This window comes from Lampetra planeri, chromosome 4 (genome assembly GCF_965212315.1).
Source record: "Lampetra planeri chromosome 4, kcLamPlan1.2.h2, whole genome shotgun sequence".
NCBI classification, from domain to species: domain Eukaryota; kingdom Metazoa; phylum Chordata; class Hyperoartia; order Petromyzontiformes; family Petromyzontidae; genus Lampetra; species Lampetra planeri.
Genome location: NC_136110.1, coordinates 1,726,685 through 1,754,621, shown reverse-complemented (window position 1 = coordinate 1,754,621; position 27,937 = coordinate 1,726,685). Strand labels below are relative to the sequence as shown.

Below are 27,937 nucleotides of genomic sequence, written 5' to 3'. Positions count from 1 at the left end.
CGGTGTCATCGCAGGACCGCTAGGGATGGCGGCGGCACGGGCAAGAGAGGGTGGGGGCGGATGCCTTCATCCAGCAGTGGACAAACCACAGCTCCCGAACGTCTCGCGCGTTGAGCCCCGCGCAGCTCCATTCAACGCCACGGGTTAACGACCCACCTCCGTTTAGAGCAGGTCGGCTACGTGCGGTGCGAAAGAAGTTCAACATACATACAGACATTCAGACATACATGTCACATGCTCCACAGTCTCCTCATTGCGCGCACATGGCCGGGAATTTTTTTAAAAGTCCAAACCCCAAACACGCTCGATGGCTTCCTCCCCCTGCCGTCTCCTCCACCCTATCAACGCCCCCCACCCCTCTCTCTCTCCCCTTGTGCCCTCTCCCTCCTCATCCACGGTGCATTGCGTGCAAGGCTCAACCACCCCTGGGTGGCGTCGGGTATTGCCAGGGGCCGCATAGGGGGTTGGCTTGGTTGGATTTGAGGTCTGTGGATGGGTGCTGGGAAGGAGGAGGAGGATAGGGAAGAGGAGGTCGCGGGGAAGGGTGGGGTGGTTCTGCGAAGGGGAACAAGACAGACACAGACAGAGAAAGAGAGAGAGGGCGGCAGAGGAGTGGAGGGGAATGGAATCGCTACAGGGCTAACGAGCGAGCGCCGGATCGCCGACGTGTCATCATTGTGAGTCCAATTGGACACGTGGTCACAAAAAACCTGCGTTCTTAACCCACATAGCGAGCCACGTGGTTTATGAGTGATTCTATTTGCGCTGCATTGTGCAGCGCACACACACACACAGAGCGTGCTGCTGATGCTGGTTACGATACTGCTGCTAACTTGTGGCGCTGATGTCCGCTGTGCAGGAAGCGAAGTCGAGTCCCCTTGCCGCTGATGTCTTGACGCTCATTCATTGATCGCATTTTTTCCCGCACCTCTCAGCCGTCGGTTCCGCGAGGATTGGCGAGCGAGGTTCCGGGTGAGTAGCAAACAGAGTTGAGGCGACCATGGAAATCCGGATGCTGCAGCGACTGATCCTGGCGGTGGTGCTGGTGGTGCCCAGGGCTACTCAGGGTCAGGATTGTGACCCCCGATCGCGCGACTCTTATGGTGAGGCGCGAGGATGATATTGAGAATGGTCATCATCGTTTTAATCTTCATCAGCATTGCCATCATGATCTGCACTGTGAATTTTACTTGCTACTTTCATCAATAATTCATTACATCACATGCATCACCGAAGACGCGCGCGGTGTGAGCACCGGTCGCATCAGAACATCACCAGGCAGATGCGCACACTTCCTTCATGAATGGAACATTAAAGACAAGCCACAGTTCTGCGATTGTGGCCATGAAACCCAAACTATGAACCACGTAGGAAACAAATGTCATCTGCGTTGCGTCAACGAAGGAGGCGCAATAATAAAACGACACGAACTTTCTCCCGAAGCCCTCTCGTCGTCGCCAGCTGACACCAACATTGGCATCTAGCTCCTGAGTACATTGCCATCGTTCACAAGAATATAATCGAATGCGTCTCTAACTTTGCTGCTCATCTCAATACACCATCATCTTTCACGAGAAATTAACTTGCTGCTTGTGTCAAGACAAAAACAAGCTCATAATTGCCTCTTAGTAGTCTCAAGACATGATGATGCTCGCCTTCTTTAGTTTGTTGTCCTTCCCCCGCACCTCCAATTAGCACGGTTGGTTACGTACGGTGCGAAAGAAGTTCAACATGCGTACGTCTGTAGGGTCGTTGCTTGTGTCAGGGCAAACTTCATCGTCGTCGTCGTCGTTGTAATCGTCTGTTTATCACTGCACGCGCGTGACCTCTCAACGCGTGCCCACTAATCGATTAATCGATAAAAATCGATTATGTTCGGTCAAGATACTGCGCATACATCTTGAAACTATACACGTCGGATACGCGTCGCGGATGAACGGCAATGATTTCATTCTTGTTAGTTTATAACTTTTTCTTTGCCACGAATAATCGGTCGCTACACGTTGAATGTTGCGCGTGTAAATTTAATGTAAACATATATGAGTAAAAAAAGGACCATATTGATGCAAGTAATAATTTGCAGATGATATGCGGATATTTGATTTAGTCTATCAAAACTATGCAAAGGAACAAAAACGATGAACGATACAAACGAGACGGGAAAAAAACAGTAAAATATCTATTTGTAATCGAATCGTAAAGTTTGTTACATGCCTCGGGAGAGGGCGTGTTGTGTATTGTATGATTTTGTGTCCAACTGGGACCCACATCTTAAGCAGAGGGTCCATGCCGATAGCCAGTCGCGACTCGTGCAAGCTCGACTCTTCGGCTGATGAGACACTGTATGTTGAAACCGATAAAGAGGGTTGCTTGTCCCGAATCCAATGCTGCTAATCATGAATGCGTGGATCATAACTTAATATTTTTAATGCGCAGCGACAGATATATATTAAGATGTATATGGTTATCTGTTACATACTGTATATAAATCGGGCCGTGTTTTGGAGTTGAAAATCCATTCTTGACCCGCACCCTCCCCCCTCACCCGCCTTCCCCAATCCGCACTGACAATCGTGGCGAAGTATGGTCAAATATCCCCCACGATGCGCAAGGCGTTTAGGGAGGTCCTCGTCCAGCAGCGGATTGACAAAGGGGCTGCTGTATCACGTGGACCATGCGCTTCGAGCGCAGCGCCGCTGCCTGGCCAAGATCGCCCGAGGTTTTCTCCTCTTGCTGGTGCCATGTGGTTTAGATTTCTGCACCCAGGCGTTGGCACGCCACAGCATTAGCCCTCGTTCCATAAATCAAGGGGTTTTACCGTTAAGCGGCCAAAAAAAAAACTTCGACAGAGACCAAAAGCTTCGATGGAGATTTTTCTTTTTAAATAACTGCAACATCGCAAAGACGTGGGGGGGGGGGGTCTCGAGAGTGCACGAAACACATTTGATGAAGATCAGTAGCCCCGTCGCAAGATGATGAAGTCAAGTTAGGCGGACTGCTTTTTGCTCTGAGTGGCTTAGACTATTACTAACAGGTTTTCGGGGCACATGAAGACAACGATCCCCCCAAATAGCCTTAACATACTGTTGGGGCAAGTGCTGTTAGCGAATAGCACCTATGAAGGCTGGAACGGTACATGAGGTGGATGGGTGGCCATGACCACACCCGAACGCCTTTGTCTCCCTAGTGTCGATATTTAGACACCACACCAGGTACTCATTTGAACCGAGTCGACTTAGGGGAGGCATCAGGACCGGTTCAGATAATCGTCACTGATTTGTTATCGGCAATGTGTGAAGAACTCATTGAGCTAATGGGTCAGAAACCTCGCGAAACAATAGCAGATGAGATTTGGCATGTCAGATATTTTTCACTAATTGTTGACTCCACCCCAGACCTGTCACATGTGGACCAATTGACGTTCATATTCCGGTTTGTTAACAACAGCGGGAGAGTGGTGGAGCGATTCCTGCGCTTTGAGCCAATCGAGAGCCGCACTGGTAAACCTTTAGCAGACTGTGTGGCTTTCTTTGATGGTGGAGGGCCTTGGGTTGGACCTCTCAAACTGTAGAGGCAGTCATATGACAATGCAAGCAACATGTCAGGAAAATGCAATGGGCTACAGGCTCACCTGAAACAAAAAAAACCCTCTGATCGAGTCTGTGCCTTGCGCAACACTTTTGTAGCACTAAACTTAGTTGGTGTTAACACCTTAGACAGGAGTAGCCCAGAGGCTGACGAGTTTAACATGTTACAGTCACTGTGCACATTTTGCTCTTCATCCACACACAGATGGGGGAAAGTCTTTCGGAAGACAGATGTCAGACTGACATTAAAATCGCTGTCCAGTACTCGGTGGAGTGCTCAGGCAGAGTCAACCAAGGCACCATGGAGAAATGACACCCATATTAGAGAGGCCTTCGGTGGTGTATGCAATGATGATAATGAGAAAAGAGATACTCGAATTGAGGTCGCTGGACTATGTGCTAAATTGGACACCTAAGAGATGGTGTTCATGACACATTTCTGGGACGTCATACTTGACCGGTTCCACGCGACAAGCATGCACCTACAGACAAGTGACATTGACATCTCTGTAGCAGCACAGCTTTTGCCTTTGTTGAGGGATTTTGTGGCGGGACAGCGAGACCAGTTTGAGGCTTTTGAAAGGGCAGCCTAAAATGTGACAGGCGTATCTCAGTCATCTAAGCACGATCTTCAGCGAAAGAGGAAACACAAAACATTTACAGATGAGAGCTCAGAGCCAGGTGTGACACTTGAGGGGAGGGAGAAGTTCAAAATAAGAAACATTTTATGAGGTCATTGATAAGCTAGTGGCATGCCTTGAACATCGCTTGGATGCTTACAAGCGTTTGACCAGTCTCTTTTGGAGTTCTGTTTGTCACATCAGGTGTCTAACAGTGATGTCATAGTGGAAAAGGTAAATGCGCTCTCTGCTGCATATCCATCAGACCTGGAAATGAACTTTGCCAATTAACTCATCCAATTCAAGTCTGTCATGTCTGACTGTGAGGGTGAGAAGTGCCCAACTAAATTGCTTGAGACGTTGCAGGCACTTAATCTGCAGTCAGTGTTCCCCAATGTGTTCGTGGCAATTCGGATGTTTCTAACTTTGCCAGTGACAAACTGCCAGGGTGAGCGGACATTTTCCCTTTTAGGCAGAATAAAAACGAGCTGTGGAGAAGCATGTTGCCTAACACGTCTCAGCTCATTGTAACTCATGTCAATAGAGTCAGACTTTGTCAGACAGCGAGATGTTGACGATCTCGTGGATGATTTTGCGAGGAGGAAGGCAAGAAAGACACCAATATAGAAAAGCGGGGGGGGGGGGGTCTCCAAAAGACATGTGCCTAGGGGCCTCACGGGACCATGATCCGGCCCTGGAAGATGAACAACCTTAACAGCTGCCTCGAAACAAATAAAAACCAGCTGTAATGAGGCATGCTTAATCCACTGCTGGATAAACGGCCTCTGAGCCGTCGCCACCCAGAACGTGCAGGGAAAGTGGTGGGAACGGTTAGAAGGCAAACAGGGAACGCATCATCTAAACGAAAACAGTCTGGCGATTTTTTTTGTGCCTGTTTAAATTGAGATATATAATGTTCACAAGACATCGTGGAATTCCAGAGCGAGCTCGCGATTAGTGAAAGCACATGTAACTCGAGACGACGCACATGTTTAGGGGGCTGGAGGAGGAGGAGGAGAGGTACGGTACGCGGGTTACCAGGACCGGCGTTTATTGGAGTGGCATCCACCAGAGATCGGCGACCCAGGGGAAGATTCTCCTAAACATCAGAGGATGCTGGTGGTGGCCAGGATGAGTCTTGATAATACCCAAGTCCGTCTGTGACGAGAAAACCCATCGTTTTCAGAAACATGAGTTTGCAGGTCAAGAAAGCAACGAGGTTCATCGAACACGTGCACTGCCGGTAGGGAAGCTCTTTGTCTCGCGCAATGTCCCCGCTGTCACGGGGTCTTCTCGTCATTCACACATTTCAATTGTTGCCATGTGGGCAAGTGCCGATGGGGTACCCGTGATGTTGAAGTGGCTAGAGGGGAGGAGAAGGGGGGCTCCTCTGGACAGGATCTCAGAGGCAGACTCGGCAGCCGTGGACATCGGTGACCATACCGCACTGATGAGTCTTAATTCTGGTGAAACCGGTCTACAGTTGTCTATGTCTCACCGCTGCCCTCCCGTTGTTCTGGTGACGTTTGCTCGATTTTTGGACGACCACAGTTCAATTGGTCGGGAACTAAGCAAGTTACTTTGCTGCTGCTGCTGCTGCTATGTTGGCGGTGGTGCACAAGCACAAAAAAACAACAACTTGACACATTCGTCAATAACACTGTGACCTGACGAGGAAAACAGAAAATACCATAAATAATCAAGAAAAATGTTGAATTTCAATGAAGGACATCCGTCAACAAGTCTATGATATAACAACCGGGCAATGCAGATGGACAGAATTCGGTGTTCTGCCAGCAGTGATAGTTGAAATTCAATATGAAATTCAACACTTGAGTGTATGTATATTTTGTCCTTTGAAGGTCACTGTTTTTGACGAATATGCTGAGTTGTTATCTTGACTTAAATCTTTCGTGACTGCAGGAATTCATATTCTTTGGGTCTTTCGGTAAAGTCACGTAGATAGGTTCAAAGAAAATAACAAAATAACTACGACGTTTCGATCGCAACACAAGCGATCGAAACGTCGTAGTTTTTATTATTATTTTTTTCTCTGAACCTATTTATGTGACTTTGCCGAAAGACCCAAAGAATATGCTGAGTTTCTGTTGCGGTTATTTGTGCTTATGCATCACCGCCAACGTAGCAGCAGCAGCATCACCAAATAATTTGTTTATATTTTTATCGTACCACTAATTTAGCCACGTCGCCATCATCATCATCACTAGCCATGATCAATCTACTGCTGTGATGTGAACCCATTACATACAACACTTTCTACTGTAGCAGTGCTTTGGTGTGGCGTTAGTACGGCTCCCGTTTCATGTTGAATAACTGCGTTTTGTCGCCACAACGTACCTCCTGTAGTTCCCCGCGCAAATTCGAAATTTCCCCTGCACGGTATACATGCCGCAGCCTGAAAGGCGATTGCGTCTCCCCCAATAAAGAAACCCATTACAACACAAGCGATCGTATGATCGATATTAATCCGTGACCTGATGCTTCGTTCCTACCCCCAAATATCTGAGTGTTGCTGATGACGATGATGATACTGCTGCTGATAATGACGATGTTGTTAATGTTGTTGATGATGATGATGGACAGGCGATTGTCCACCTGAAAACTACTACCCGGATGTCGAGCGCAGCCGAGATCCATACGACCACGTGGACAGATATTACGAAGAGGGACCCGAGCCTGGTGAGGTTAAACCCGGCATGCACTCGCCACCCACACGCACCGTCGGAGCGCGTGTCGGCGAGCACCTATTAAGGTCGGCGCAGTACGCAATGGGACTAACCGCTGTGTTCAGCACTGTGGGTCATGCCCGGCCGCCTTTGTCTCCCCGGTGATACGAGCGTTACAGATAAATATATGCTTTACCCTTCACCTACATTTCAGTGTTCGTTTTTCACTGAATATTTTCCGGGCCGCTGGTAATTACGATTGGAGTAGACACGTTACAAGTAGCCAAGGCTACGACTGTATTAGATGTGGTGTGTCGCGTACCTAGCAGGACAGACACGGCTGAAGTAAAGCCCCGTGTATGGGTGGGGGAAACGGTGGCACAGTGGTCGGCTGTCCGCGCTATTAAACCTGGCGAGTTCGAGTTTGAGTCCCGGCCACAGCCGGCGATTGATATCGGAACCAGTCTTGGTCCCTCCTTCCACCGACCTGCACTGATTCGCGTGGTGAAGTATGGTCAAACAACTCCCATAACCGACACGGTATTATTATTATTGTTCTTCTTGGTTCTTTCGGTAAAGTCACTTCTACGTGACTTTACCGAAAGAACCAAGAAGATGAATCCCTGCAGTCACGAAAGCATTAAATCGAAAATTATTATTGTTGTCATGCACGCTCAAGAGTGCCATTGTGGCCACGCATGATGTTGTCCTCGTGACAATTATTTTTGTCCTCATCCAGCAACACAGGCCACAATAATGTAGGATTATTACGGGCAGGCGTATAGACCTTGAACTCAAGTGGTAGTGCCTTATGCCAATAACTTCTCCTCCAAGCCAGCCTAGCAGTAACAAATCAAGCTCTGTGCGCACTCACGGAAGGAGAGAGAAATGTTGACGTGGACAAAAAAAAAAGACATTACACGAAAAATGATGCATCATTAATGATGGCAACAGCTCAGAGGTGAGGGAAGTCAAAGGAAATCAATCACGAAAGACAAAACAGATTATGGTCATAATTATTACAATGATTATGACTACATTGATGAAAATACGCACTAATATGATGATGATTACGCTAATGAAAGATGTTCCTCATGGGAATGATTTCAACGATGACAGTAATCGCCCTGACAACGGCGATGACTATAATTATGATTACATTGATGGCGGTGATCATGACAATGCAATTGATCACCATGAGGGTTACTATTTTGATAATTACTATTTTGATAATTACTGATAGTGATGACATGAGAGTGAAGGTCATTGAGTGAAGGTCATTATTATAATATTGCTCACAATGATGACGATGATTTCAGATAGTCATAGATAAATGAAATAATAAAGCCAGCGGGTGTGAAAAACAAAAGAATAGGCTTCACCCTTTCTGGCAATGCCACAGGAGTTGTGTTCAGATGCTCAAACACAAAATAGGCACCTATTTCAATGCATCAAGTCCGCATCAACCACACATGCTGGTGGTAAAACATGCAACGCAAACGTGCGCTGATGTTGTACGTACGCATTGCCTTCGAAACTGATTGGCCCACACCAGAGACGGCAACCTTCGTCATGGCCTTGTCTCTGCACCGGTGTGAGACGAGAGAACAACGCCAAAAGGTGAATGGCACAAAGGCATTGCCAGTATCAGAGCAGCATTAATAGCAGGGGTTGAGCACCGGTATCTACAGGACATGTTTTGTCAGTATCAAAAGAGGGGGGGATGAAATCGGCCGGGAGGGGGGGCGGGGGCATTTATTTCCATACACCAGGGTCTGCCCCTGCCTCTGACCCTCCATCCAGATTGTCCATCCAACCTCTGACCCTCCAACCAGATCCTCCGTCCAACCTATGCCTCTCAATCCAGATCCTCCAACCAACCTCTAACACTCCATACAAATCCTCAATCTAACCTTTGACCCTCCATCCACATCCTCCAACCAACCTCTGACCCTCCATCCAACCACTGACTCTCCTCTATCCAGATCTTCCATCCAACCTCTTACCCTCCATCCAAATCCTCCATCCAACCTGTGCCCCTCCATCCACATCCTTCATCCAACCTGTGCCCCTGCATCCAGATCGTCCAACCAACCTGTGCCCCTCCATCCAGATCGCAGAGGCTGGGAAGGAACAGGGCAGGAGACGGACTCGGCAGGAGTGGGCGACGACGGCGCCGGCAGCAGCAGCACGGGCGACTGCGTCCCGCTGAGGCTGGGCTACTGCGAGGACCTCCCGTACAGTGCGACGCGCTACCCCAACGCCCTGGGCCACACGTCGCCGCTGGACAGCGAGCGCAGCCCCGAGTACGTGCTCATGAGCGTGCTCCCGCAGCTGCTCGACGGCGAGTGCCAGCCCCAGCTGCGTCTCTTCGCGTGCGCTGTGCTGGCGCCCAAGTGCGTGCCACCGCCACCCGAGCCGCACCCGCTGGCGTGGGAAGGTGAGCGCTCGTCGCGGCTCCGGGTCCTCTGCCACCTGTTGTGGTCGTCGTTGCTGCGAGAGGTCCGAGGGTTTGTGAGCCCAGCGTGCGCCACCACCGGTCTATACGTCGTCGACATCCCAAGGTGTCAGTGGGTTTCGTGGAACCGCTGCCAGTGGTGACCAGGGTGTGTGTGTTGTGTGTGTTGTGTGTGTTGTGTGTGTTGTGTGTGTTGTGTGTGTTGTGTGTGTTGTGTGTGTTGTGTGTGTTGCTTCCGAAGGCCACTGATGGCGCCTCCGTGACAGCTGCCCGCTGTGTGAATGTGGGCAGCAGGAGACCAGGTGGCACGTTTCCCCCCTGCTGGCTGATTATGCCTCTCTGCAGGCCGGGTCCATTAGACTCACTGGAACGGTTGAGACGATGTTTGTGACGTAAGGTGTTTTCAGGTGCGTGACCATTATCAGCGCCTTGTAAAAGTCTTATTCTCATCATAGTATGTATTAATGCGGTTTATAGTGGACCATGAGCTTCATGGAAAATCAAACCCAGGGATTTTCTACATTGGTTCTTTCACAGAATACCATTCATATTGATCACACCGACGATGACGACGACGATGATGACGTTGCTGATGATGACGACAACGACGTTGATGATGACGATGAAGCCCTTCTTGCACCGCAGGCGCTCCGCGCACCCGGTCGCGCGTGGTGAGGCCGTGCCGCGCCGTCTGCACCGACCTCCGGCGGAACTGCGAGCGCGCCTTCCGCCGCATCCAGATGCGCTGGCCCCACTACCTGGAGTGCGAGAACCACACGGCGAGCGAGCGCGAGGAGGAGTGCGTGGACCCCACGGGCCGAGGATTCTCCCTCGGTGAGAGCGCCGGCGAGAGGGGGCGGTGCCAGGCACGGTTACCATGAGGTACTTTCGGAGGCGAGGGTTTTGTGGTGGATCACCGGGCTGCGAGGTGGTCCAGAGGTGGCGGTGGGGCAAGTGGAGGTTTGAGTCTTTTGCCCCCGCCCACCTAAGTACTCGTGGTGGGTTTTCTGCTTGGGGTTTCAGCTCCCACGTGCATTTATGCAAACGCACCCATTGGTGGAACGTAACCGGATGTTCCTGCAAGAGTCTCGAGACTCCGGCTTTACTTGATGCATGTTACAATATGTTTAACTTCTTTCGCATCGTACATAGCCGACCGTGCGGGGGAAGGACAACAATGCTTCTTGTGTGCGGGTGCTTAGGCGGATCGTTGCTTCGCAAGATCGTGAGTGGTGACGGCTAGGGGAGGCTCTCATCCAGCAGCGGATTGTTCATAGCTGCTAATGACACAACAACAACAACAACAAAACCCAGTGTTTGAGCTGCAGTAGAGGGTGCAGGGTGGTGACACTGGGGTTGTCACCTCTGAGCTACAAACATCCGGGAAGAATAATGTCTCACACGACCAGATGCGGTTGGGGGGGGAGGGGGAGCGGCATGCGAACACATTGTCCTGAGTGGTGCATTGTTACGCAACTGGCAAGAACCTGACTTTGATTGACCTTTATCATTATTATGATGCTTGTTTACCCAGGAGAGCCTCACCCAGTAACACGACTTCTTTACAGGAAGTTCCTGCCAAGTGTTTGCAGTAGGCGGCGATGATTGCTGCGTACGGTATATAGTATTTTGCGGGTAATGTTTCAAACTTGGAGCGTGATGCCGGCACACGGTGGCTTGCTCTTGCTAGCGATGTCACACGGATCTTTAAAAACGTCCACTGTGAAGCAGGCGGCGTGCGCCGGTGCGGTTAGCACCGACACGCGCCGGGGCAATAACCAGGGCGGCCGCTACGGATTCGAAACCTCCGAAAAAGAAAGCGACGAACGGCGCCGGCGCTTCGGCCTGGGAAGACTTCGCGCTTCTCTCGATGACACGTCCACCTTTGTCCCCCCCGCCCCTCCCCCCCTGCGCCCGCGTGCCCTCACAGACGCTTGGCCGCACGGGGAGGATTGGCCCGGCGCCGACGCGGGGAATCGTGGCGCCGTGCTGAGGCACCGACGGCACGCCGAGATGGCGCGGGCGCTGCGCCGGGCGGAGAAGTCGTGCGGCGGCGCCGCGAGGCTCTACAGCATCGGCAAGAGCTTCGAGAACCGGGACCTCCTCGTCATCGAGCTGTCGGAAAACCCGGGCAAGCACGAGCTGCGTACGTCTGGCTCTCGGGGAGCTTTTGGCCGAACTGACGGCGAGCGTGTTGACGAGGCGGTCCTGTGTGGCGTGGCGTGTTTAATGACACAATTATATTCACGCGATCTAACCCAAAGAGTCGCTTATCTTTTTTAATTGACGTTAAACGTTAGCGCAGTTTAGGAAGGGGGAAAGAGGGAGGGAAAGAAGTCACGCTGACCTGCAGTTCAATCTAGCGGGTAGAGAGAGGACAAGGAGCTCTGCTGATCCAAACATTTGGAGGCAAGGGGTCGGTGGACCACATATGTCTTTGTAACACATTGTCCTGCGGAGGGAGCTGGTAGGAACGTTGGGTTGCTTGGTCAATGGCCAGGGTCAACGGCGGCGTGGTGTATTCCGCAAATATGCCCGACTGTGAGGCTGGGTACAAGCCGGCGTGAGTAGGTTAAACGTTGAGTTTTATAAGGGCACCACGGGGTGACCAGCCCCTCCCCACCCAGCCCCACCCCTCCCACCCCCCACCCAGCCCCTCCCCACCCTCCCCTCCCCACCCAGCCCTACCCTCCCCACCCAGCCCCTCCCCACCCTCCCCTCCCCACCCAGCCCCTCCCTCCCCACTCAGCCCCTCCTTGCACGACGGACGGACACAATAATCCCCTGTGGGCTGGTGTAACTAGGAGGTTCATACCAGTAAAACTCCTTGTTGGGCTGTCTCTGGATGTCAAGAGATGGCGGCAGTGGGTTCATGAACCCATCTGTGGGGAGCTTTGTGTGTGTCACCTTCTCGTGTGGTAGCTTTTCTCCGGGTCCTCCAGTTTCCTCCCACATGCAAAACACTCTCTAAAATGTGAATGCCTCGATTGAATAGCAACAATAATAATTCTAATGAAAAATATTATTGAAGCTCAATGAGGCTCTCCTGGTTAAATGTACGAGACTGGTTTTAATGACACGTCAAGGCCGGACCAATAAGACACCTGCAGTGGGCTGAGAAGGAAATAGATTGATGATTTTTTCTTTGCTGGGGTTTGAACGTTGTCCCAAATGTATGTCTCTTTTGGACTCTCTAGTTTCCTCCTACAAGAAATACAATTCAAGTGACTCGTCAAATCATATTCAAGCAACACAGGTCTCAAAGCGTGTTTAGTTTTTTGGTCGTATTCAAGCTTAAAATAGAGCAAAATAAATGATTGCTTACAGAGAGGTGCGGTGGCGCAGTGGTTTCGCATCCTGCACTCTAAACGTGGCTGCCTGGGTTCGATTCCCGGCCACGGGTAACAACAACCGGTCCCGGGCACTACCCTTTGTGAAACTCCTTACTGACCGGCACGGTGAAATATGGTGAAACAACCCCCCCCACCCCCATGGCTGACAGCACGGTTAGGCACGTCCGCCCGGTGGCGGTGGACCGACAAGGAGCCGTGAAAACCGGCGTGGCTTGTGTTTATCTGCAAGCTGTTCTTGTTGTGTGTGTAAAAGCCCAGCACCCAGGTGTACCGTGAAACGGGTCATGCTGTGACTTTGCAACAAAGGGGATTCGCGACGGAACCATAGAGGGGGGTCGACCTCTTTGTCTTCAAGCGCCGGCAAAGAAAATCGACTCGGTCGCGGGAGATTAAGTTCAGAGCGTCGCCCATTCCTCCCCCCTCCCCCCGTTTTCACTGGTGAGGGCGGCTGTAACAGGAGTGGGGAGCCGGGTTGTTGTTGTTGTTGTTTTTTTGTTGTTGTTGTTCAGACTTCTTCTCTCATACTCTTAGTTCTTTCGGTAAAGTCACGTAGGTAAAAAATGAAATTAATTTAAAATAAAATAAAAATCACGACGTTTCGGAGGCAACACAAGTCTCCGTCATCAGGTGGGACCGTCACAGCCAGATTTGCTGCATCACCTACGTGACTTTACCGAAAGAACTAAGAGTATGCATCCTTGCAGTCACGAAAGCTTCAAATCTAGAACTTCTTCTCTCTCTGATTACGGCAACCGCTTTCACCGACAGTTCGGCCAGACAACACCTGGCTATTGGAACAACAATCAAACAAACAACAACAGCAATCAACAATCAAACAACAACGGACAGCTCCAACTCCTCTTTCCTGCTCTCTCTCCCACTCAACTCACCGCTCTCCCACCCCACCCATCCCACACTACTTGAGCCTCACTTCACCTCATCCCCATCGCAAGCGTTCACAGCCGGGTAACTCTCGTCCTCGCCGCTGTGAGACCGTGTTCGCCGTCGTATGAGCGTCTCCTGCGCATGTTGTAGATGGAATCGTGGTCGCATACGTGGCGTCATTACGAGTTGGCAGAATATGCGTCACTCGCAAACCCAGGACAACCTCGCAAACGAGATGTTCCGTATCGAGTGAATTATTCGGGGTGACATATTTCAGTAAAATAAAATAGTGGACGACGGTCTAGAATAATAATTATGATAACGGAACGGCAGCCACGGAATGGAACGCGTTCAACAGCATGTCCAGCCCTCCGAATTCGAACCGCGAACGTCTGCAACGAGCGGTGGGGGGCGAGGGGGGGGCTTGGGGGGGAACATTCGTGTCCCCGGCTACTAACAACAACAAAAACTAAAAATCATCTAATCGCAATATATCGATTTTTTTTTTACAAATCATTCACCTAAAAATCTCTTACTCTTTGGTTCTTTGGATAAAGCCACCTAGATAGAAAACTATGAATAGATCACGACGTTTCGATCTCTTCCCTTTCCCCGTGCCCCATCCTCCTTGCAGTGGAGCCGGAGGTTCGCCTCGTGGGGAACATCCACGGGAACGAGGTGCTGGGCCGCGAGCTGCTCGTCGCGCTCGTGCAGCACCTGTGCGCTCGCCTCGAGGAGGGAGACGCGCGCGTCCGCCGTCTGCTCAACTCCACGCGGCTCCACATCCTCCCCGCCATGAACCCCGACGGATACGAGCTCGCCGCCGACTCCGTGAGCGGCTCCGTCGCAAACGCCGCGGATTCGTCCGCGCTGCAGGAGCAGCGGCGACAGCAGCAACAGCAGCTGCTGCAGCAACAGTAGGAGCTGCAGCAGTAGGAGCAGCTGCAGCAGTAGGAGCTGCAGCAGCAGCAGCAGGAGCTGCAGCAGCAGCAGTAGGAGCTGCAGCAACGACAGCAGCTGCTGCAGCAGCAGTAGGAGCTGCAGCAGCTGCAGCATTACTGGTGCCGCAGCCGCGCGGTGTTTTCTCGCCGTCCAAGAGAGAGAGGGGGGGCGACTCAGAGGAGCCAGGGGGAACCACGCTACCAACAATTGCCCAAGCTCTACCGTCCTCTTTTTGTTATCAGCTAATTGATGAAGTTATTATTACTACTACTACTCAAATTGTTTACCCCAGGAAAGAGTGACCGAGTTTCACGACCCACCTTTCCAGGAGGGTCCAGCAGATAATTTTTCAGTAGCGGGCATTCATTGCTGCAACGTGTGCGCGTGTGTACTCCCATTTCAGTCGTTTGCAGGAATTATCTTTCAAATTCGGCCAACCGGGACCATGACGCCGATACGCAATGGCCCACTCTTGCGAACGGCGTCGGGGGGGGTGGTCTTTAACGTCCGCTGTGGAGCGAGCGACGCCTGTGTGTTTTAAGGCCATGTCACCGCCACCCCTCCCGCCCCCACCGAGTGATCGGTGGTGGATCCAAGGCGGGGGCACGTGTCTGAAAGAATGAATGAAACGTCTGGATAATGAATCAGAATCAGATTATTTATTTTTACTGGAGGAATCCGATGAGCTATGAAGCTCTTTTTCACAGATGTCCAGCAGGGGCGGGTAAGAACGATACAACAACAAACAGTACACAACCACGATCGTAGTGCAAAGTGCGATACAGGTAAACAAATCACCCAAACATACAAAACTAAACCATCCCAATCCTACCAGGAAAAGCCCACCGACCTGGCCACAAATGATAGCTCAACAAAGTGGCTTCACATGTGGAAATTAATAGCAGCAAAATAATATAAATCATCTCACAGCAAGTTTCTAAATGTGGAGAGAAAACCCAGAGGACCCATGCGACCACGCGGAGAGAGACACGCACACTCCAAATGAATGAATGTCTGTCTGCTGGGGCACTCTGCCTGCCCACACTGCCCCCACCACCCCGACGCTTGCAGATCGAGGAGGATCGGCAGGCCATCCAGGGCAGGAACAACATGCAGAACATCGACCTGAACCGCAACTTCCCGGACCTGACGAGCGGCGTTCTGCGCCGGCCTAAGCGCCGCACGCAGCCTCTGCCCGTGCCTGACCAATACTGGGATGGCAAGGTGAGGCTCGCAGACGCACACACACAGACACCCAACACGCCGCGAGACCTTTGTCCATTCACCGCGAGGACAAAGGCGGTGTAATCTCTCGCTCAGAATCATGATCGTTGATCAGTAACGACGAATACAGGTCAAACGCCGATAAAATGCGTGCAGAGGCGCACACTGGCAATTACATTAAGAGACGGAAGGCGGCAGCACCCGGGATGAGAGAACGCCACGCAGAGATGTGAGACGGAGGTCGTTCAAATGGGGGCGGAACGCGTCGTGAGCAGGGACGGCGGCGGCGGCGACCGAATTCGAACTCTTCCGAGAGACGCGTCCGCCGCGGAGACGGAGCGACGCGAAGAGTTGGCGTGCAGGTGCTGGGTGGAATCCGTCACGCCGCGGGATTTGTGTGCCGTTCCATGGGGGTTGACCGTGGCCGCCGCCGCCGATGACGATGATTGTCATGACTACTATTGTTGTACGTGCGCACGACGCAGGTTGCGCCAGAGACGCGCGCGGTGATCGACTGGATGGAGGAGTTCCCCTTCGTGCTGGCGGGGAACCTGCACGGCGGGGAGCTGCTCGTGCGCTATCCGTACGACGCGTCGCTCATGGGCGAGAAGTTCTACTCCGCTACGCCCGAAGACCAGGTCCGTCAGAATCAGGATAATTGTTTTTTGCTGAAGGAATCCTATTGAGCTGTAAAGCTCAATAGGATTTTAAATCCTTTATATTAAGTTCACTTGCTTGCTTGCTTGCGCGCTTACGACCGTGCAAATCTTTCGGTCGTTTTTTAACCCACTTCCCGTGATCCAATTGCACACAGACTCGTTGTGCGTGACAATTAATTTTCGTGAAAACAATTTTCCAAAATTTTACACTTTTTAGGAAAAAAAAATTATTTGTAATTACCAATTGCTTAATGGTGGCAGGCAATCATCTGACCCATAGGTGGCAGCCATCTCAAGCCAGAGGACGAGAGGACTCTAGCCGCCACGCATATAAAGGATTTATAGTGAAACACTTTGTTTTTACGGGTTAATTTTTTCACAGATGTGCTTGGGTCACGACCGTGTATAAAACAACAAAAACAATCGCTGACGCCAACAACACTGTGGCCTTGAATAAAAATATATAGCAGGTGACATTTCGGGCAATGTCCCTTCTCCTTAGCACACCATTCATTGATGTGCTACGGAGAAGAGACATTGCCCAATACGTCAACTGTTACATATTTAATATGAAATGTATTTTAAATAGATTTTTTTGTATCTTTTAATGCTGCAGCGTTATTGACTGATTAGTTGTTTTGTTTCTCGTGCTTGTGCGCCACTGCCAACGCAGCAGCACCATCATCGCCAAACGATGTAACATGTACAAGGTGCTTCAAAGAAATGTTTACACTATCGGCATTGTTGCAAATTTTCAAAAGTGTTTAAAGAAAAAATTAAGCACCCTGATGCGGGCCTACGATCTCCGCAGAGGGCAGTGGCCACAAAACCCACCGTTGTACCGTACTATGCTCCAAGGGTCTGTGCTCCCCGCCCTGACCGGCCCACACTCGATCAGTGCGGTGACATGTGATCAAACACCCCCCTGCCCCCTCCCCCCACCCCGTGGAGAGGAACTCATCCAGCAGTGGATAACAACAGGAGTTATGTACGCGTGTGCCGCACGCACAGATGTTCCGGCTGCTGGCGCGGACGTACGCAGAGGCTCACCCGCTGATGTCCGACAAGCACAAGGCCCCGTGCCCCGGGGAGACCGGGGCACCCTCCGGCGGAATCGTGAACGGAGCCGAGTGGTACAGCTTCCGCGGAGGTGAGCGTCGCGGCGCGGTGAGCTGGTGAAGAGTTGGAGAGGGGCGGCGAAGGGTGGAGTGGTGGCGCGAGGTGGGAGAGGTGTGGTGAGGTGGGAGAGGTGAGGTGGGAGTAGTGAGGTGAGGTGAGGTGGGAGTGGTGTGGTGAGGTGGGAGTGGTGAGGTGGGAGTGGTGTGGTGGGAGAGGTTTGGTGTGGTGTGGTCAGGTGGGAGAGGTGAGGTGAGGTGGGAGTGGTGTGGTGAGGTGGGAGAGGTGTCGTGGGAGTGGTGTGGTGAGGTGGGAGTGGTTTGGTGAGGTGAGAGTGGTGAGGTGGGAGAGGTGAGGTGAGGTGGGAGTGGTGAGGTGGGAGTGGTGTGGTGAGGTGGGAGAGGTGAGGTGGGAGTAGTGAGGTGAGGTGAGGTGGGAGAGGTGTGGTGAGGTGGGAGTGGTGAGGTGGGAGTGGTGTGGTGAGGTGGGAGTGGTGAGGTGGGAGTGGTGTGGTGAGGTGGGAGTGGTGTGGTGAGGTGGGAGTGGTGTGGTGAGGTGGGAGTGGTTAGGTGGGAGTGGTGTGATGAGGTGGGAGTGGTGTGGTGAGGTGGGAGTGGTGTGGTGAGGTGAGAGTGGTGAGGTGGGAGTGGTGTGATGAGGTGGGAGTGGTGTGGTGAGGTGGGAGTGGTGTGGTGAGGTGGGAGTGGTGAGGTGGGAGTGGTGTGGTGAGGTGGGAGAGGTGAGGTGGGAGTAGTGAGGTGAGGTGAGGTAGGAGAGGTGTGGTGAGGTGGGAGTGGTGTGGTGAGGTGGGAGTGGTGTGGTGAGGTGGGAGTGGTGTGGTGAGGTGGGAGTGGTGTGGTGAGGTGGGAGTGGTGAGGTGGGAGTGGTGTGATGAGGTGGGAGTGGTGTGGTGAGGTGGGAGTGGTGTGGTGAGGTGGGAGTGGTGAGGTGGGAGTGGTGTGGTGAAGTGGGAGTGGTGTGGTGAGGTGGTAGTGGTGTGGTGAGGTGGGAGTGGTGAGGTGGGAGTGGTGTGGTGAGGTGGGAGTGGTTAGGTGGGAGTGGTGTGATGAGGTGGGAGTGGTGTGGTGAGGTGGGAGTGGTGTGGTGAGGTGGGAGTGGTGAGGTGGGAGTGGTGTGATGAGGTGGGAGTGGTGTGGTGAGGTGGGAGTGGTGTGGTGAGGTGGGAGTGGTGAGGTGGGAGTGGTGTGGTGAAGTGGGAGTGGTGTGGTGAGGTGGGAGTGGTGTGGTGAGGTGGGAGTGGTGAGGTGGGAGTGGTGTGGTGAGGTGGGAGTGGTGTGGTGAGGTGGGAGTGGTGTGGTGAGGTGGGAGTGGTGAGGTGGGAGTGGTGTGGTGAGGTGGGAGTGTAGTGGTGAGGTGGGAGTGGTGTGGTGAGGTGGGAGAGGTGTGGTGAGGTGGGAGTGGTGAGGTGGGAGTGGTGTGGTGAGGTGGGAGTGGTGAGGTGGGAGTGGTGTGGTGAGGTGGGAGTGGTGTGGTGAGGTGGGAGTGGTGTGGTGAGGTGGGAGTGGTTAGGTGGGAGTGGTGTGATGAGGTGGGAGTGGTGTGGTGAGGTGGGAGTGGTGTGGTGAGGTGGGAGTGGTGAGGTGGGAGTGGTGTGATGAGGTGGGAGTGGTGTGGTGAGGTGGGAGTGGTGTGGTGAGGTGGGAGTGGTGAGGTGGGAGTGGTGTGGTGAGGTGGGAGAGGTGAGGTGGGAGTAGTGAGGTGAGGTGAGGTAGGAGAGGTGTGGTGAGGTGGGAGTGGTGAGGTGGGAGTGGTGTGGTGAGGTGGGAGTGGTGAGGTGGGAGTGGTGTGGTGAGGTGGGAGTGGTGTGGTGAGGTGGGAGTGGTGTGGTGAGGTGGGAGTGGTGTGGTGAGGTGGGAGTGGTGTGGTGAGGTGGGAGTGGTGAGGTGGGAGTGGTGTGGTGAGGTGGGAGTGGTGTGGTGAGGTGGGAGTGGTGTGGTGAGGTGGGAGTGGTGAGGTGGGAGTGGTGTGATGAGGTGGGAGTGGTGTGGTGAGGTGGGAGTGGTGTGGTGAGGTGGGAGTGGTGAGGTGGGAGTGGTGTGGTGAAGTGGGAGTGGTGTGGTGAGGTGGTAGTGGTGTGGTGAGGTGGGAGTGGTGAGGTGGGAGTGGTGTGGTGAGGTGGGAGTGGTTAGGTGGGAGTGGTGTGATGAGGTGGGAGTGGTGTGGTGAGGTGGGAGTGGTGTGGTGAGGTGGGAGTGGTGAGGTGGGAATGGTGTGATGAGGTGGGAGTGGTGTGGTGAAGTGGGAGTGGTGTGGTGAGGTGGGAGTGGTGAGGTGGGAGTGGTGTGGTGAGGTGGGAGTGGTGTGGTGAGGTGGGAGTGGTGAGGTGGGAGTGGTGTGGTGAGGTGGGAGTGGTGTGGTGAGGTGGGAGTGGTGTGGTGAGGTGGGAGTGGTGAGGTGGGAGTGGTGTGGTGAGGTGGGAGTGGTGTGGTGAGGTGGGAGTGGTGTGGTGAGGTGGGAGTGGTGAGGTGGGAGTGGTGTGGTGAGGTGGGAGTGGTGTGGTGAGGTGGGAGTGGTGTGGTGAGGTGGGAGTGGTGAGGTGGGAGTGGTGTGGTGAGGTGGGAGTGGTGTGGTGAGGTGGGAGTGGTGTGGTGAGGTGGGAGTGGTGAGGTGGGAGTGGTGTGGTGAGGTGGGAGTGGTGTGGTGAGGTGGGAGTGGTGTGGTGAGGTGGGAGTGGTGAGGTGGGAGTGGTGTGTTGAGGTGGGAGTGTAGTGGTGAGGTGGGAGTGGTGTGGTGAGGTGGGAGTGGTGTGGTGAGATGGGAGTGGTGTGGTGAGGTGGGAGTGGTGTGGTGAGGTGGGAGTGGTGAGGTGGGAGTGGTGTGGTGAGGTGGGAGTGGTGTGGTGAGGTGGGAGTGGTGTGGTGAGGTGGGAGTGGTGTGGTGAGGTGTGAGTGTTGAGGTGAGGTGGGAGTGGTGTGGTGAGGTGTGAGTGGTGAGGTGGGAGTGGTGTGGTGAGGTGTGAGTGGTGAGGTGAGGTGGGAGTGGTGTGGTGAGGTGTGAGTGGTGAGGTGTGAGTGGTGTGGTGAGGTGGGAGTGGTGAGGTGGGAGTGGTGTGGTGGGAGTGGTGAGGTGGGAGTGGTGTGGTGAGGTGTGAGTGGTGAGGGGAGGTGGGAGTGGTGTGGTGAGGTGTGAGTGGTGAGGTGTGAGTGGTGTGGTGAGGTGGGAGTGGTGAGGTGGGAGTGGTGTGGTGAGGTGTGAGTGGTGAGGTGTGAGTGGTGTGGTGAGGTGTGAGTGGTGAGGTAAGGTGGGAGTGGTGTGGTGAGGTGTGAGTGGTGAGGTGTGAGTGGTGTGGTGAGGTGGGAGTGGTGAGGTGGGAGTGGTGTGGTGAGGTGTGAGTGGTGAGGTGTGAGTGGTGTGGTGAGGTGTGAGTGGTGAGGTGGGAGTGGTGTGGTGAGGTGTGAGTGGTGAGGTGTGAGTGGTGTGGTGAGGTGGGAGTGGTGAGGTGGGAGTGGTGTGGTGAGGTGTGAGTGGTGAGGTGTGAGTGGTGTGGTGAGGTGTGAGTGGTGAGGTGAGGTGGGAGTGGTGTGGTGAGGTGTGAGTGGTGAGGTGTGAGTGGTGTGGTGAGGTGGGAGTGGTGAGGTGGGAGTGGTGTGGTGAGGTGTGAGTGGTGTGGTGAGGTGGGAGTGGTGAGGTGGGAGTGGTGTGGTGAGGTGTGAGTGGTGAGGTGAGGTGGGAGTGGTGTGGTGAGGTGAGAGATGGTGAGCGATGGTGAGCGACGCTGAGTGATGGTGAGCTTCTCTGCAGGGATGCCGGACTTCAGCTACCTGCACTCGGGATGCCTGGAGCTGACCCTCGAGCTGGGCTGCGTGAAGTTCCCGAGCGGGGAGGACCTTCCCATCGAGTGGGCGCACAACCGTGAGGCGCTGCTCACCTTTGTGGAGGCGGTGAGCACCGCACCGCTCGCTCGCTGGCGCGGCACCGGCGGCGCGTCACGTGCATCTCGCCGACAAAATGTCACGGTTCCCTTTTTTTGTCGATCGGATCGCGGTCGGGGTTATTCGACCATACTTCACCACGCTGGTCAGTGCGGGTTGGGGAAGGCGGGTGGGAGAGCAAGGGGGGGGGGGGGGGCGTTACAGCGATGGATTTTAAATTCGTGGCATTCGAATTGGCGTACAATACCAAGGTCTGAAAAAATAAGAATAGGTTTTACCCTTTTATGCCAGATGAACACCTTACTGGATGAGCACTTCTCGCGTCGTGGGGGGGGGGGGGCAGTGCACGAGCAGCCCCCCCCCCCTCTTCCTTCCACGCCGTGCAGGCCACGTGTGGGGGTTTGTTCACCTCCACCGCCCGCTCGCGAATTCCCCCCACGGCAAGCGGGAGGAGTCGGCAGGGATCGTCTCCGTCGAGACCACGCCGCTTGGCCGTGTCGGCTGTGTCCCGAGCAGGTCCACCAGGGCATCAAGGGCGTCGTGCGGGACGAGCGCGGTGCCGGGATTGGAGGCGCCCGCATCTCCATCAAGGGGAACCTACGCGACACCGTCACAGGTGCGATGCCCTCACCTGTAGAGACAAAGACAAAGATCCCCGGTGTAGCCTGTGACAGACTGTTGGGGGCGAGTGCTGTTAGCGAGAACCTATGGAGCCGTCCATAAATGAGGTCACGCACCTCGGGGGGGGGGGGGGGGTCAGACATTTGTGACGATGTGTGGCGAGGGGGGAGGGGTTTGAGAAATGTGACGTCACATCAAAATGCGCAACTTTAAATAAATATAAACACGTTCTACTTAATTAAATAGACTTTGTGATGTTTTCTCCTACAACATCAGAGTGCAGCGCCACATTAAATACGCACAACAATGACAATAGTTTAAAGCTATTTGTCTTAGATGTTCGCTAAGAGCACTTGCCGCAACAGTCTGTTAAGGCTATACGGGGTATCTTTGCCTTTGTCTTAGATGTTCGCTAACAGCACTTGCCCCAACAGTCTGTTAAGGCTATACGGGGGATCTTTGCCTTCATCTTAGGTGTTCATCTTCTTGGTTCTTTCGGTAAAGTCACGTAGAAGGGAAATAATAAAATAATAGAAATAAAACAATAAAATACAATTCTCACGACGTTTCGGCCACAACGCAAGCAGCCGTCCTCAAATAAAGAACAGGGCTGTCGGAAAGACACTGTCCCTGCAGTCACGAAAGCTTTAAATCGAAAAAAACAATTCGTCTTAGGTGCTTGCTAAGAGCACTTGCCCGGATCTTTGTGTTTTTTTTTGGGGCGCGCAGCTCCGAGCGGTGAATTCTGGCGGCTGCTGCCTCCGGGCAGCTACATCGTGCGAGCGTCCCGGGCGGGCTACCGCGCCGTGGTGAAGCGCGTCCGCCTCCCCGCGCGCCTCCAGACGCCCGGCCGCGTCGACTTCAAGCTGCAGCGCCAACCCGGCACCACCGCCAGCCCCGCAGAGCAACACGGCGCGAGGAGGAGGGGCGGACTGAGCAGAGGTCGCGGCCGCGGCCAGGGCCGCTCCAGGAACAACGGCGAGGAAGATGAGGATGAGAAGCCGAGGTGGTGGGCGTACTTTCAGTCCATGGGTATCCAGCCACCGCCGTGGATGATGGTATCCCCAGACGACGATTACTGAGGTGGTCGTGAATCGGCGATTAGAAATATATTGGCACGCACGCGATTAAAGTGGGAAGATTGTGCTTTAAAAAAAGTTACGATCGGCTTGTGTTCAGGTACGAGGTGGGTTGTCATATCCTATTTTAAGATGGCTGGAAAATTTGGAACTTTTCATTAACCAGTGGATTGACTGATGATACACAGTAATGGGTTAGTGTCAATGTTGCAGCCCACGTGATGCTACATTCCACATTTCTTTTCAGTGAACCGCGACACAGATTTGTGATAATTCCGTCGAATCGTCACATCTCCTGCTGGACCGTTCTGCACCACGCACCCCACACGATTCACGACCACCTTAGTAATCGTGAGCCACCGCTCAGATTTTGAGCCAGACCAGTTTGTTTTGGTGTTTACCGGATTGAATTTGAAATATTGAAAAACTTATTTTTTTATTCGCATTTCAAGTTAACAAAAATGCACACGAGGCAAACATTTATACCTTTTTTTTTCAAAACTAGTTTTAATAATTTGTAAAATGTCTGTAATAAAACGATACATGTAAATGTGGTATGGAAGGATTTTTTTTAAAGTTTCTTTTTTTCATACATTCAAGTTACTAGAAACATGCTCACAGCCAAATTGTTTAACCTAAATACAAAAAAAATAACCTAGGAGCTGTCAAAGCAATGACACAAATTGAAATATCTTTCCATCTTTCCTTTTCACAAAACGATATCACACTCTTTTGTTAGACGTAAAAGATACCAAGTCTCATGAAAACAGTTTAACACAAAACTTAACAATAACAGATTAACCACCGTGTCAGTCTTCTTTCAAAGGGCAGCTCAACGCTTCAACGTCATTTGTGATTAAAGCCTCGACTAATAAAAATGTATCAAAAAAATATGATTCTTTGTTGATGTGGGGAGCACCATCACACGCGTTCGTTTTATGGGTCACATCTCCCTTCACGAAGACATTACGAGGCAATTGGACACGTGCCGTACCTATGATCAGCTCGGTTGGCTACGTACGGTGAGAAAAGAAGTTCAACACACATACCCCTTTACCCAGTCCTCCCAACTGTGGTTCAATGGACTTTTGAATATTGGTGGCACAATTCAAAAATCTCGTTTGTTATATGTATACTAACCCATTGGTATTATTGGCATAACGGTAATGCTCGCAATTTCTTATGTGCATGACAAAGCATGTTGAGTGGAATAGCTGATTTTAATAAATTAATCTTTGACATAAACGTGTCTGGTTTGCATCCGGTGGCATGTAACGATGCATCAATTACATTACATCCTCGGACTCGTAATGCAATCGTCTAATCACAAATGTATCAATTATGAACATAGTGTGCCAATGTTACATTAAGCTAATAACGTCAAACAGTACAAAGTAGAAGAAACGGCACGAGACCAACAATGAATTGTGGAATCGGAGTCAAGACTTCGTTGAATCGTCCCTTGGAGTAACGAGCGCGAGTCGTCGTCTTCTTCACACGGGCAGTGGCAGGGCCTTCACGTCGGCGAAGCACTCATCGTAGGCCTCCTGGTAATCCTCGTGCGCCTTCACCAGGATGACGCACGTGGCGCGCTTCGATCCCGCCGCTCCGCCCAGGTCCTGAACGCACAAAGTGACATCGACAACGTTCGGCAAAATGGGCAAACGCAAAAAAAATGAGGTGGCAAGAACACAGCTTGTTAGGTGAGCTTCAATTAAATTTCGATGTAAAGCTTTCGTGACTGCAGGGATTCATCTTCTTGGTTCTTTCGGTAAAGTCACGTAGAAGGGACACAATTAAATAATAAAAATAAAACATAATAAAATTTCGATGTAAAGCTTTCGTGACTGCAGGGATTCATCTTCTTGGTTCTTTCGGTAAAGTCACGTAGAAGGGACACAATTAAATAATAAAAATAAAACATAATAAAATTTCGATTTAAAGCTTTCGTGACTGCAGGGATTCATCTTCTTGGTTCTTTCGGTAAAGTCACGTAGAAGGGACACAATTAAATAATAAAAATAAAACATAATAAAATAATTTTATGTTTTATTTTTATTATTTTCCTTCTACGTGACTTTACCGAAAGAACCAAGATGAGCTTCAATTGTTTGGTCGTGGAGCCCGACTGTCTTACAGCAGTGGTGGCCAATACGTGGATTGCGATCCATGGGTGGCTCTCAAAAATTGGTTGTGGATCGCAGCACAAATTTGAAAACTAAAATGAGCGTACAATAATTTTCGTTGCGGTTGAAGATAAAAAAACATCCACTCATAATTCATCCAATAAAACAAATATAACATCTATCAATAGATGGCGCTATACTACGTTCAGGGTGAATTCCGGGTAGATTTTGGTCAAAGCTTTCTGGTTGAGATCTCCCAGATGAATTCGAGTGCTTGGTAGACTGGGCACCCGGGTATTCGACTGTACCAAAATGCGCACTTCAACAGACACGTGCGTCAGATGCACGTGCGGCACGCGCCAGTGCGCAGTTTTTAACGTCATTATACACGTGGTTTTTTATTCATAAAACATTTTCCAATTTCGCCACAAAAAACTTTCTTCATACCTTGGCACTGGGTACAGGTCTGGGTGACAGGTCAGATGGGCTATAAGAGTGTCTACTCTTAGTTGTTGCTAACATGAGGTGTCCCCCGGCAATACATTAGCAAGACGTGTCATGTCTGTCCCCCCTTGGAGTTGAGCGTGGTTGTAGTGGGTGGGAAATGCGAGTCGTCTGCTCTGGCCGTTGAGCCAGGAGGCCGACGTGGCTGAGTTGCCTTACCGCCTTTGCCGGGACGTAGCAGTACGGCAAGTTCTGATCCTCGCACATGATGGGTATGTGGCAGATCACTTCCACCGGCTGCGTGTCACCGGCCAGCACGATGATTCTGCAAGCAGTCACGACACACGCAATGCAGGTCACATTTTTTTTAAACAATATATAAGAACGGGAGACAGAGGAGAGCCTCACCATTCTGGCGAATTGCCCGATGATGCTGGATGCAATTACCAGCGAAACGTCGTACTACTCAAATTGTAAATGTTGTGGTTTCACGCTTCAACACACCGGTGGGCTAAAGCAGTGAACTATTTGTCTTTCGTCAACGTGACACTTTTTTACTGATTGGCCGTGTCAGGTGGTGGAGGGTTACGACACATTTATAAACAACGCGATCTAAACCCAAAAACGTTGATTATGATTAATATTGGTCGCGAAAGCCTACGTGTTAAATTGATAGTTTAAACTGTGAATGGCGGGGGGGGGGGGCATAGAAGGCGCTGCGAAAAAAACGTCAATCGAAGCACGCCACTGAGTTGTTGCGTCTGACGACGAACGAGCGCTCACCCCTTCTCGCCCTTCTTCAGGAACTTCTGCACCTCCTTGACACCCCTCCTCAGCATCTTCTGCTTGGAGGCTGTTGAAGAATGCAGAGGACGCCGCAAGATGAGCGATAAGGCACAACATCCAAAATGGCATTCACCCATCATTGGTCTTACACGTCCCGCACTGCGCCGCAGTCCGAGTATCATGTACCGGCATAATAATATACCGCCCACTGCGGGATGAAGGCCTCTCCCCCCGCCGCGGGGGTTACTTGACCATTCTGCACCTCGCTCTTCTGCATGGGTTGTAAAGGGGGTAAGAGACCATTGGCTGGTTAAACTATAACTCGCCATTAATATTAGCCGTGGCCTGTTATTGAAAACCCCTAATATTCCGGAGTCAGGAGTCTAGAGAGAGGTGAAAGGCAAACCAGGGATGAAGGATCTACGTATGAGGGACAGGGGATGGCCCACACGTGAGAAACACCACGGCGCACCTGATACATCCGAACATATTGATAGGATACGTACAAGAGAGAGGCGACACGCGATACCAGAGAAGCGTAAAAACAGACGAGGGCGCGCAACGTTACAGAGCAAACACAACGAGAAACACACGTGCTATAAACACAGGACAGTACTTCTAGATTTGAAGCTTTCGTGACTGCAAGGATTCATACTCTTAGGTTTTTTTCGGTAAAGTCACCTGAAGACGGAAGCTTGTGTCGCTTATCCACCACACAAGAGTGTGGTGGATAAGCGACACGATGAGAGGGAGAGCAACACGAGAGGGAGAGAAAGACACGATGAGAGGAAGAGAGAGACACGACGGGAGGGAGAGACACGATGAGGGACAGACGCGATGCGAGGGACACGATGGGAGTGACACGATGAGAGAGAGACACGAAGGGAGGGAGAGACACGAGAGAGAGCGCGGCGTTGGCCTCCCCGTACCCTTCTTGATGGTCTTGTAGAGCCTCTTTGTGAGTTTGCGCGAGGCGAGCGGGTTCGCGATCACGCTCACGTTCGCCACCAGCTCCTCGTACGACTTCTCCACTGGGCCCGCGGCGGGCTCCGCCTGCCCCTCCTCGGCCACCTTGTGCTTGCTCGACTTGGCCATGGCTGAAGCGTGCAGGGGTCGTGGTGGTGGTGGTTGTGGTGGTTGTTGTTGTTAATTCACGACGCTGAAAATCCCCACGTCCCCGGCTCGATTCCCAACTTCGTGCACGTTGCTCACACGTGGTGGCGCCACTGCGCATGCGCGAAGGTAGGGTAGGACCCTCCGCTTGATGACGCCGCGGGCCACCTTTAGGCGTCCTGAGAGCGGCTGGGAGTGCCTGCAGGAATGTTTTACTGCAATTTATCGCCTTATTATTGAGTGCGAGACAAAAACTGATCCCTCGTCAGTTTTATCCGTATTAGTTTAAAATGTATACTTCATATTTAACTTCTTAGATGTATCTGCCTCGGGGAAGCGCAGTT

General features: G+C 52.0%; 2 protein-coding genes across 2 annotated transcripts; one reads left to right on the top strand and one right to left on the bottom strand.

Annotated features, from left to right (window-relative positions):
• Nucleotides 1-570: 570 nt before the first annotated feature.
• On the top strand, nt 571-24,369 carry LOC144717552 (carboxypeptidase Z-like). The gene is made up of 13 exons (XM_078592958.1): nt 571-677; nt 936-1,103; nt 6,812-6,907; nt 9,008-9,334; nt 9,998-10,186; nt 11,283-11,498; nt 14,225-14,421; nt 15,604-15,756; nt 16,242-16,394; nt 17,427-17,565; nt 21,294-21,433; nt 21,941-22,040; nt 22,775-24,369. Exons 2-13 carry the CDS (start codon nt 1,001-1,003, stop codon nt 23,125-23,127), a joined length of 2,166 nt encoding a protein of 721 aa, XP_078449084.1. The 5' UTR covers nt 571-677; nt 936-1,000; the 3' UTR covers nt 23,128-24,369.
• On the bottom strand, nt 23,604-27,725 carry NHP2 (NHP2 ribonucleoprotein). Its single transcript, XM_078592959.1, has 4 exons — nt 27,410-27,725; nt 26,478-26,547; nt 25,914-26,019; nt 23,604-24,743 (listed from the first exon to the last, which is right to left on the bottom strand). The coding sequence occupies exons 1-4, from the start codon at nt 27,573-27,575 to the stop codon at nt 24,618-24,620; spliced, it is 468 nt and encodes a 155-aa protein (XP_078449085.1). The 5' UTR covers nt 27,576-27,725; the 3' UTR covers nt 23,604-24,617.
• Between the last annotated feature and the right edge of the window lie 212 nt (nt 27,726-27,937).

Bases quoted from the DNA above. Each gene is read 5' to 3' on its own strand.
- LOC144717552 (XM_078592958.1), top strand. From the start codon at position 1,001: ATGGAAATCCGGATGCTGCAGCGACTGATCCTGGCGGTGGTGCTGGTG. The intron at 6,908-9,007 runs GTGAGGTTAAAC...CCCTCCATCCAG, and splicing joins CGAAGAGGGACCCGAGCCTG to ATCGCAGAGGCTGGGAAGGA. The intron at 15,757-16,241 runs GTGAGGCTCGCA...CGCACGACGCAG, and splicing joins ACCAATACTGGGATGGCAAG to GTTGCGCCAGAGACGCGCGC.
- NHP2 (XM_078592959.1), bottom strand. From the start codon at position 27,575: ATGGCCAAGTCGAGCAAGCACAAGGTGGCCGAGGAGGGGCAGGCGGAG. The intron at 26,020-26,477 runs GTGAGCGCTCGT...GACTGCTTGCAG, and splicing joins CTGAAGAAGGGCGAGAAGGG to AATCATCGTGCTGGCCGGTG. The intron at 24,744-25,913 runs GTAAGGCAACTC...TTGTGCGTTCAG, and splicing joins GCTACGTCCCGGCAAAGGCG to GACCTGGGCGGAGCGGCGGG.